This window comes from Scomber scombrus, chromosome 18, assembly GCF_963691925.1.
Source record: "Scomber scombrus chromosome 18, fScoSco1.1, whole genome shotgun sequence".
In the NCBI taxonomy this organism is placed as follows: domain Eukaryota; kingdom Metazoa; phylum Chordata; class Actinopteri; order Scombriformes; family Scombridae; genus Scomber; species Scomber scombrus.
The window spans coordinates 6,026,034-6,036,198 of NC_084987.1; the positions used below are offsets into that span (position 1 = coordinate 6,026,034).

The 10,165-nt window shown below is 39.5% G+C and overlaps 2 protein-coding genes across 2 annotated transcripts; both read left to right on the forward strand.

The window, feature by feature from the left end:
* The first annotated feature begins 2,625 nt into the window (after positions 1-2,625).
* LOC133999201 (perforin-1-like) lies at positions 2,626-5,073 on the forward strand. Its single transcript, XM_062438389.1, has 4 exons — positions 2,626-3,182; positions 3,335-3,473; positions 3,581-3,792; positions 4,135-5,073. The coding sequence occupies exons 1-4, from the start codon at positions 2,650-2,652 to the stop codon at positions 5,012-5,014; spliced, it is 1,764 nt and encodes a 587-aa protein (XP_062294373.1). The 5' UTR covers positions 2,626-2,649; the 3' UTR covers positions 5,015-5,073.
* Positions 5,074-6,783: 1,710 nt separating this feature from the next.
* Positions 6,784-9,319, forward strand: LOC133999862 (perforin-1-like). Its single transcript, XM_062439196.1, has 4 exons — positions 6,784-7,387; positions 7,531-7,669; positions 7,774-7,985; positions 8,326-9,319. The coding sequence occupies exons 1-4, from the start codon at positions 6,855-6,857 to the stop codon at positions 9,203-9,205; spliced, it is 1,764 nt and encodes a 587-aa protein (XP_062295180.1). The 5' UTR covers positions 6,784-6,854; the 3' UTR covers positions 9,206-9,319.
* The last annotated feature ends 846 nt before the right edge of the window (positions 9,320-10,165 follow it).

The window sequence follows — 10,165 nt, forward strand, 5'->3', positions numbered from 1 at the left end:
TAGGGAGTTAACAGATCACAGATGTAAGCAGGTGCCTGATGGTGCAAGGCTTAAAAAACAAGCTGTAAAATATTACGCTTCGTTCACATATTAAAAGATTGACATTGTTTTGTTTAAAGCTGGAGTCTTTAGATGTTTCATGTGCCTGAAAGACTAAAGTGCATCGCAATTGTAATGTCTGGAAGATATAAAAGCACAGATGACCTTCTCTAGATCTGCGAATGGAAGGAATTACCACATTTTTTGTTCAATGTAAATGCAGCAGAACTGCATTAATTTAGTCATCCGAGCATCAGAAAGTCACTCAGAGTGAAAAATCACACCTTCGTTATGCGCTTTTCATTTAACTTCAGTAAATTTATGGACATCCACTTTTTGATTTCAGAGAAGCAAGACATAATTCAGAAAACATTGGTGGTACCGGGTTTTATTGGGATGTACAAATGTGTTTCAACCTCATAACAGTTATATAAATAAAGCTTACCATGTGAATAAAAAGGGACCCAGGATAGAGCCTTGGGGCACACCACAAAAGAGAGAAACACAAAAAAGGATCTATCAGACAGATAAGAGATAAATAGATCCAGAGCCACATCACTGATGGAACATAGTTTTTCCAGACAGCTGATTAAGACATTGTGGTCCACTGTGTCGAAGGCTGAGTTGAGATAAAGGAGAATTAAAATGGATTACATGGCTGCATCAAGCATCGAGCTATAACTCACTGCTGTGTGGAGAGTGAAAACAAGATTAGATTTTATTGTTTTTAAAGAATTACATCAATTGTGTAGAGATAATTTTCTTCACTGCACAAAATATCCTGTTTATGCTACTTTCATGTTATTTTGGGTATACTGTAATGACCAGTTCCCCATTTGTACAAAGCGTTATGACTGGGAATTTAGGATTTTTCTGAAAGCTCAGATATACTGTAAGTGCCTGAAAAGCAAACAATCATGGACACCTCTTGTCTGCCAAATTGCATTGTTCAGTGTAATTAAACCCAAATTTAATGGATGTCATATAATTGTATCAATGGTGTAGAAGCAGAGTAGAGGTTTCTGGTACAACTTCATCCATTTCCAAGGCAAAAAAATAGTCAAAGTTTAAGCTCCAGCAACATATATATATTTTTTAACTTTTTTATTTTTTAAATGTTTTTTAAATATCCTATTTAAATACTGTTTGTAATGTTTCATGATGACCCTGATGAAAGCTGCAAGCCAAAACATATTGGTTTATTAAAAAAGATGTTGCTGGGGCTCAGAGCATATGAGCGGAGTGGAGCGGTGAGAATTTTCCGCTCCTCACTCACAAAGTTGTTCGCCTCCCCCACTCAAATATTGCATCCCGCTCCGGTGAAATCGCTCCCTGCTCACTCAAAAAAAAAGATGTACATGTCTATTTAACTTATATCTTAAACTGAAGCCTTACATCCAAAAGCAAAGGTGGGAAGTAGCTACTTAAGTAGATTTTTCAGGTATCTGTACTTTACTTGAGTAGCCTATTTATGTTTCAGACTACTTTTTACTTTTGCTCCCTACATTTAAACACAAATATCTGTATTTTCTACTCCTTATATTGTCAAAACAGGCTCGTTACTTGTTTCAACCTCAGTGACTTTATAAAAAGAAGACGTGACGTGCAAATAAGAGATTAAAAAAACTATTTTTTTTCTTTTGGTGTGTGTGCTCCGTGCCATCCTGGGCGAATGATCATATAAAAATCTGCTACTGGAAGGAAAGTCCAACTGTGTGCAGACAGTGCGGGAATATGACATTCCTCCTACTTGCCGCAATCACCAAGTAAGGCAAGCACCTGCCGATCTAAGAGCAATCTAATAGCCCCACCAAGTAGGCCTATATTTATATATTCTAATCACAATAAAATAATACATTAGTATAGGTCTACTGTAGGCTATATTGCAGTGAATCTGGTGCATCATTATATTCACAGGATTGTGCGTGTGTGTGTGTGTGTGTGTGTGTGTGTGTGTGTGTGTGTGTGTGTGTGTGTGTGGATAATTGTGAAAGACACAGATGCATTCCGGGTCAGGTTTGGGCATGCTTCAGACTTGTAATGTGAGCGGTATCGGAGTACAATTGGAGTGGGACAACGCAATGCTTCATCCTTTCCGTCCTTGAAAAAAAACGCTCTGTGCTCTTTCCAAAATCTGCCAGCTCCGCTCACATACTCTGCTAGGGCTTTGACTTTTTTAGACTTTTTGACAAATCACAGTTTTTTAAACCCTCATATGACCTACTCAGTTGTCGTGCAACCTTTCTGAGTTGTCAGACGTGAACGCTCGCAAGTGCCTCGCAACACAGGAGTCTTTCTTTAATCTTTCCCATCCATTAAACATGGTTTATGCAGCTTTAGAGATAGGACTAAAATTACAAATATTCAGAGTAGAGCATATTTTAGAGGGGGGACACGATGACATTATTAAAATTTGGGAATTTAATTGCTACAATATCTAGAATGACTGTCTAAAATACTGCTTTTTAAAAAGGGGGGATATGCAGTAATTAGGTTCATTTTGAAAGAAGTGACTGAATATGGTGTTAAGTTATTTAAACTCATTTAGCTCATGTTTTTCCAACTTCATGTTTTCTCAGGTTTGCTTCTGTGACCCAACTTAACATCAACATGTTTCTGTTGAATATTTGCGTCTGTGCCGGCCTCATGTTGTTCCTGCCTCAGTGTACGTATCAGTCATGCACAGAGGGGAAACCCAAACAGTGCCTAGAAGCAGAATTTGCTCCAGGTTCCAATTTGGCCGGGGAAGGCTTCGATATCACGAAAATGGAACGTAAGGGGGCCTTCGTGCTTGACATGAATCAGTGGAAACGAAAGAAAAAAAGATGCACCCTGTGTACCAACCCCTATCTGAAGAACAAAAAGCAAAAGCTCCCCTTGTCAGTTGTGGACTGGAGGTCAAAGCAGTCCTGCAGTGCGAACGTGGCAAACTCACTTCACCAATCCAGTGAGTCTCTAGTCACCTCCAGCACATCAAAGGTTGAAAACAACTGGAAGGTCGGTCTAGATCTTAGGATAGGCAGTAAAGGCGCCTCGTTTATGTTGGCTGGCAGCAACTCTAAACTGGCCGAATACTCAATGGCGAAAACAAAGAATGACAAGTACAGTTTCACAACCCAAAGCATGTCCTGTGAGTACTACAGGTAAGAAGGTCCAATGAACATTTTTCTCTGCACACTTGCACAGATAAATGCAATAGGCAAAAAGTAATTAAGTTTAATGCTTAAATTAATTACTTTTATATATTTGTTTCATGTGGTCTGTCTTTTTTTGTCTCGTATCTTTCTGGAAACAGCTATCGAGTGTCCAAGGCTCCGAAGTTACACAGAGAATTTAAAAAAGCATTGAAAAGGCTCCCCAAAACCTACAGCCCTGAGAACAAGCAACAGTTTTACAAACTGATTGATGAATTTGGGACCCATTACATCACCAAGGTAAACCAAAAGGGTTGCATGGTTGTAACAAAGCATTTACCCAGAAGGGATATTGTAGAAAGCAACAAATATGCTTGTGCAGATGGTGTTTAAATCTATCTTTCCAGGTGAAATTGGGAGGAGGTGTTCAATCTGTGACCAGCATCAGGCAGTGCGAGGCCAGCTTGAAGGGCCTCAGTGCGAATGAGGTTGAGATGTGTCTGGGAGTTGAAGCGTCTTTCACCTACAAAGCGACAATAACTACTAAAACAAAACACTGCAAGAAGGACATTGAGAAGACAGACAGTAAGTCAGCGTTCTCCAGCCTCTTCAACGACAGGTACAGAACCTTTTTCTTATATATTTTGTCAGATGCGTTGTATTAATTTTGTGTTTGAATAAGTACACTCTATCTATTTCCAACAAGAAAAGAGCCAAACTGTCATTGATTTTAATGCAGGAACTGAATGAAATATGTAAAATTTCAAAATGTCCTAGATTAAATTTGTGATCAAAACAAACATGGTATAGACTGTGAAAATCATGTAAGGCGATATTGATTCCAGTGATATTGCATGCAATGGCTTCATGGACTAGAGTTAGACATCCGAAAGCTGGGGGCTCTTCTGCTGTTGATGTTTGCCCTGGCTATCAGTTGTTTTAACAACTTCCTTCTCTACAGGTTCACACAAATAACGGGGGGCCATACTACGGAGCCAGACCTTCTCTTCTCTTCTGAAAAAAATCCATCAGCCTACAAGGAATGGCTGACCACATTACCACTCAATCCAGACATAATCTCATATTCTCTGGACTCGCTGCATGACTTACTGCCTGCCAAAAACCCTGCCCAGCAGAACCTACGATTGGCCATTAGCCATTACATCCTGGAGAAGGGTCTGCTGAGGAACTGCAGCAGCCGCTGTCAGGTCGGAATCAGAACTGACCCGAAGGATCCCTGCGTCTGTCACTGCCATAATAACCCTGGTGTAACCCCAGACTGCTGTCCGACCCGTAGGGGCATGGCACGCGTCATCATAACTGCAAAAAGGGCCACCGGTCTTTGGGGAGACTGGTTCACTTCCACAGACGGCTATGTGAAAGTGTTCTTCAACAACATGAAGGATGAGCGTACTCCTGTCATTAACAACAACAACAACCCACACTGGAACTCAATCTTCGACCTGGGCAGCCAGGATTTGTCAGTAGGAAATAAAGTGAGATTTGAAGTCTGGGATCAGGACGGTGGCTGGGACGACGACCTTCTGGGAAAATGTGAGCGAAGTTTGTATACTGGGGTGAAAGAGGATGTCTGTAATCTGAATAACGGCCAGTTTTTCTTCAAAGTGGAGGTGACATGTGCTCCAAGCCTGAGCGGACAGTTATGCAAGGACTATAAACCTTCGCCTATGAGCCAGAGTCTGCAGAAGCTGTATGTGTCACGTCACGCCCACCCTATTCCAAAGGAAATGCTGTTAGAGATGGGCGTGTTTGTGAATGGAACAAGCTCACAGAGAAAAATGAGTCTTACTTTTGAGAGAAAAAAGTTTGATATGTTATAATACCTGTATTTGGCTTTACTGAGGTTTACATTCAAGGTATTACCATCATTTTTTGGGAGCATTTACAGTTAAAATGCATTATCATCACTGTTACCCCTCATGAAATCCCTACTGAGCAAAAAAGATGAGTGGTACATCTCTTAGAGAAGATGTGACGAATTATTTGATGAAGTGGCTCCAATTCAGGACACTTCGCTTTATATTGTGAGTATTCGAATTTTCATTTCAGTTAAATCTATATTAAGGTCTCCGTGGATTTAAAGCAAAGTTAGCGTTTTGAGTTTTAGATACAAAAGATCGTCTAAAAGTTCCTGCAGTTGTTGAAATTGTGACTCATTCAATGCAGTTTTTGCAAATGTATTTTTTGGCTTATTTTTTACGCTTTTTTACGTGCGCATTTCTTCTTTTTTTCAGTTGAATGTTTCTATACATATATTCTCAAATGTTTTATGCATTTGTCCATTTATGCAGAGAAGGAGAGGGAAGTGAAGAATTGTACAATGAAGATTTATGTTTTCATGCAAGGCCTTCATATTAATCATATTTCCTGAAAAAGTGTTGATGAAGTGGCTCCAATTCAGGACGCTTTGCTTTATATTTTGTGTGTTCAATTTTATTAAAGTTTCATCTATATTGAGGTGTTAATGAATTTAAAGTAAAATGAGATTCATGTTTTGAGTATTACGCTTATTCTCTTTTTAAATGTTTCTATACAAACATCTCTAAAACATACTAGTGTGTTTTATGCATTTCAATCACATATTTTGACTTGTGGGGCTTTGAGAGAAGTGAAGAATCGAACACTAAAGCTTTATGTTTCCATGCAGGGCCTTCATATTAATCATGTGTCATATATTTTACATGTCAGTTACAGTGGTTCCTCTCCTTCATCCTCCATCGCTTTAGTGCTACATATATGTTAATGGCCCATACAAATCCATGCATTTATCAGTTTTGTTGTTAGTGTTGTGGCTGTGTTTGTCTGCTGTCCTCTGCAGTTGCACACTATTTTCACAGAAGACAAAAGTAATGAGCAACAAGCCCATTTAAACTGTAGTAATTGCATTATTTAATTTGGAAAAGTAATTAGTTATATTACTAGTTACTGCAGAAAGCAGTAGAATTACAGCAATGCAAATACACAGACAAGTATTTGCTGATTTGCTACCTATCTAAAGCTGCAAGCAATGATGAAGGGGCCCTCGCACCCCCTTGCACGTCAGGCCATGTTGAGTATTACTTTGTCCTGTTCTCACCACAGCCATCTCATGAGTAAGAAATGATACTTTGCATGGATGAAACTGTCAAACCACAGCGATTTCCTGCCCCTGTTCCATTAATAACCACTGACCCGCCCCCCGTTATTAAAACCCGCTTATTTGCCCTATAAAAACCAAAACCACAGATATCGATGCTCACAGTTCGTTTCACGCATGCAGAGTGAACAGGCAAGAGAAGGTGAGTCTATGCTGATTTGCTTGTTATGCAAAATATTTTCTAACTTGATTTGAAAATATATAACCTTTGTAATAATAACTATTTATACAGCACCTTTCTAAAACTAAGTTACAAAGGGCTTCACAGTAAAACAGGGAATAAAAAAGTAATTTAAATCCAAAATGTAGAGTAGAGGTTCATTTGGAAAGTGAAATAGTCAGCAGTTATCTGACAAATTACTGAAGTGACTGAATATGTTGTTAAGTTATTTAGAACTGGGTAGAAACTGTTCATTGATGTGTGTGGAATTAATAGTAGTTTAGTCCTGTGCAACAAGAAACTTCATGTTTTTTCAACTTCATGTTTTCTCAGGTTCGCATCTGTCAGCCAACTTAACTTCAACATGTTTCTGTTGAATATTTGTGTCTGTGTCGGCCTCATGCTGTCCCTGCCTAAGTGTACGTATCAGTCATGCACAGACGGGAAACCCAAACAGTGCCTAGATGCAGATTTTGCTCCGGGTACCAATTTGGCCGGGGAAGGCTTCGATATTACGAAAATGGAACGTAAGGGGGCCTACGTGCTTGACATGAATCACTGGCAACAAAAAGACAAAACATGCACCGTGTGTACAAACCCCTATCTGGAGAACAAAAAGCAAAAGCTCCCCTTGTCAGTAGTGGACTGGAGGTCAAGGCAGTTCTGCAGTGCGAACGTGGCAACCTCGCTTCACCGATCCAGTGAGTCTCTAGTCACTTCCAGCACATCTTCAGTTGAAAACGACTGGAAAGCAGGTCTAGATGTTAACATGGTGCATAAAGGCGGCTCATTGATGTTGGCTGGCAGCAACTCTAAACTGGCCGAATACTCAATGGGGAAAACAAAGAATGACAAGTTCAGTTTCACAACCCAAAGCATGTCCTGTGAGTTCTACAGGTAAGATCAGAGTTTGAATTCATGTTTTTTGCAGATAAATGCAATGAGAAGAATTAATGAACTTCAATGTTTAAATGAAATACTTGTGTATATTTGTTTCATTGTGGTCTATCTTTTCTTGTCTCGTGTATCTCTGGAAACAGCTATCGAGTGTCCAAAACTCCCAAGTTACACATAGAATTTAAAAAAGCATTGACACGGCTACCCGAAACCTACAGCCCCAAGAACAAGCAACAGTTTTATAAACTGATTGACGACTTTGGGACCCATTACATCACCAAGGTAAACCAAATTGGGTGGCATGGTTGTAACAAAGCATTTATGCAACATTGAAATTGTAGAAAGCAATATGTTTGTGCAGATGGTGTTTAAATCTATCTTTCCAGGTGAAATTGGGAGGAGGTGTTCAATCTGTGACCAGCATCAGGGAGTGCCAGGCCAGCCTGGAGGGCCTCAGTACGAATGAGGTGGGGATGTGCCTGGGAGTTGAGGCGTCTGCTACCTACAAAGCGACAATAAGTACTGAAGCAAAACACTGCAAGAAGGACATTGAGAAGACAGACAGTAAGTCAGCGTTCTCCAGCCGCTTCAACGACAGGTACAGAACCTTTTTCTTATATATTTTGTCAGATGCGTTGTATTAATTTTATGTTTGAATAAGTACTCTAACTATTTCCAACAAGAAAAGTGCCAAACTGTCATTGATTTTAATGCCAGAACTGAATGAAATATGTAAAATTTCAAAATGTCCTAGATTAAATTTGTGATCAAACCAAACATGGTATAGACTGTGAAAATCATGTAAGGCGATATTAATTCCACTGATATTGCATGCAATGGCTTCATGGACTAGAGTTAGACATCCAAAAGCCGTGGGCTCTTCTGCTGTTGATGTTTGCCCTGGCTATCAGTTGTTTTAACAACTTCCTTCTCTACAGGTTCACACAAATAACGGGGGGCCATACTACGGAGCCAGACCTTCTCTTCTCTTCTGAAAAAAATCCATCAGCCTACAAGGAATGGCTGACAACATTACCACTCAATCCAGACATAATCTCATATTCTCTGGACTCTCTGCACGACTTACTGCCTGTCAACACCCCTGCCTGGAAGAACCTGAAATCAGCCATTAGCCATTACATCCTGGAGAAAGGTCTGTTGAGGAACTGCAGCAACCGCTGTCAGGCCGGCATCAAAACTGACCCGAAGGATCCCTGCGTCTGCCAATGCCATAATAACGCTGGTGTAACCCTAGATTGCTGTCCGACCCGTAGGGGCATGGCACGCGTCATCATAACTGCAAAAAGGGCCACCGGTCTTTGGGGAGACCACACAAGTGCCACAGACGGCTATGTGAAAGTGCTCTTCAACAAGGAGAAGGAGAGGCGTACTCCTGTCATTAACAACAACAACAACCCACACTGGAACATGATCTTCGACCTGGGCAGCCAGGATTTGTCAGCAGGAAATAAAGTGAGATTTGAAGTTTGGGATCAGGACAGCGGCTGGGACGACGACTTTCTGGGAGACTGTGACCAAAGTCTGTTTAGTGGGGTGAAAGAGGATGTCTGTAATCTGAAAAACGGCCAGTTTTTCTTCAAAGTGGAGGTGATATGTGCTCCAAGTCTGAGCGGAGAGTTATGCAAGGACTATAAACCTTCGCCTATGAGTCCGAGTCTGCAGAAGCTGTATGTGTCACGTCACGCCCACCCTATTCCAAAGGAAATGCTGTTAGAGATGGGCGTGTTTGTGAATGGAACAAGTTCACAGAGAAAAATGAGTCTTACTTCAGAGAGAAAAAAGTTTGATATGTTATAATACCTGTATTTGGCTTTACTGAGGTTTACATTCAAGGTATTACCATCATTATGGCAGCATTTACAGTTAAAATATATTATCATCAGTGTTACCCCTCATGAAATCCCTACTGAGCAAAAAAGATGACAGGTACATCTCTTAGAGAAGATGTGACAAATTTTTTGATGAAGTGGCTCCAATTCAGGACACTTTGCTTTATATTGCGTGTATTCAAATTTTTATTTCAGTTAAATTTATATTAAGGCCTCCGTGGATTTAAAGTAAATTTTGCGTTTTGAGTTTTAGATATACAAGATCGTCTAAAAGTTCCTGAAGTTGTTGAAATGGTTACTGTGATTCAATGCAGCTTTTACAAATGTATTTTTTGGCTTTTTTTACGACGTTTATTTTTTACTTGCGCATTAATTTTTTGGCAGTTTAATGTTTCTATACAAATATACTAGATTGTTTTATGCATTTCATTTACATATTTTGCCTTGTGGCATTTTGACATGATGCTCAATTTAAATTCCTAGTAAGAGAAGCAGAGGGAAGTGAAGAATTGTACAATGAAGATTAATGTTTTCATGCAAGGCCTTCATATTAATCATATGTCCTGATAAAGTGTTGATGAAGTGGCTCCAATTCAGGACGCTTTGCTTTATATTTTGTGTGTTCAAATTCTATTTCAGTTTAATCTGTATTGAGGTGTTAATGCATTTAATTAGTAATAGAATAGTAAATAATAGAGTTTAGACACATACAAGATCATCTTAAAGTTCCTGCAGTTGTTTAAAAGTGATTTTTATTCATGACAGCTTTTACAAACTTATTTTTGCTTTATTTTTTAATGCTTTTTTACTCCTACATTTATTTTTTGCATTTTAATGTTTCTATACAAACATCTATAAAATGTACTTGTCTGTTTTATGCATTGCAATCACACATTTTGCCTTGTGGGGCTTTGACATTAGGAGAGAG

What these genes read in the sequence shown, in the direction of transcription:
- LOC133999201 (XM_062438389.1), top strand. Translation starts at nt 2,650, where the DNA reads ATGTTTCTGTTGAATATTTGCGTCTGTGCCGGCCTCATGTTGTTCCTG. An exon ending in ATGTCCTGTGAGTACTACAG is followed by an intron (nt 3,183 to 3,334) that starts GTAAGAAGGTCC and finishes TTCTGGAAACAG; the next exon opens with CTATCGAGTGTCCAAGGCTC. An exon ending in GGACCCATTACATCACCAAG is followed by an intron (nt 3,474 to 3,580) that starts GTAAACCAAAAG and finishes CTATCTTTCCAG; the next exon opens with GTGAAATTGGGAGGAGGTGT.
- LOC133999862 (XM_062439196.1), top strand. Translation starts at nt 6,855, where the DNA reads ATGTTTCTGTTGAATATTTGTGTCTGTGTCGGCCTCATGCTGTCCCTG. An exon ending in ATGTCCTGTGAGTTCTACAG is followed by an intron (nt 7,388 to 7,530) that starts GTAAGATCAGAG and finishes CTCTGGAAACAG; the next exon opens with CTATCGAGTGTCCAAAACTC. An exon ending in GGACCCATTACATCACCAAG is followed by an intron (nt 7,670 to 7,773) that starts GTAAACCAAATT and finishes CTATCTTTCCAG; the next exon opens with GTGAAATTGGGAGGAGGTGT.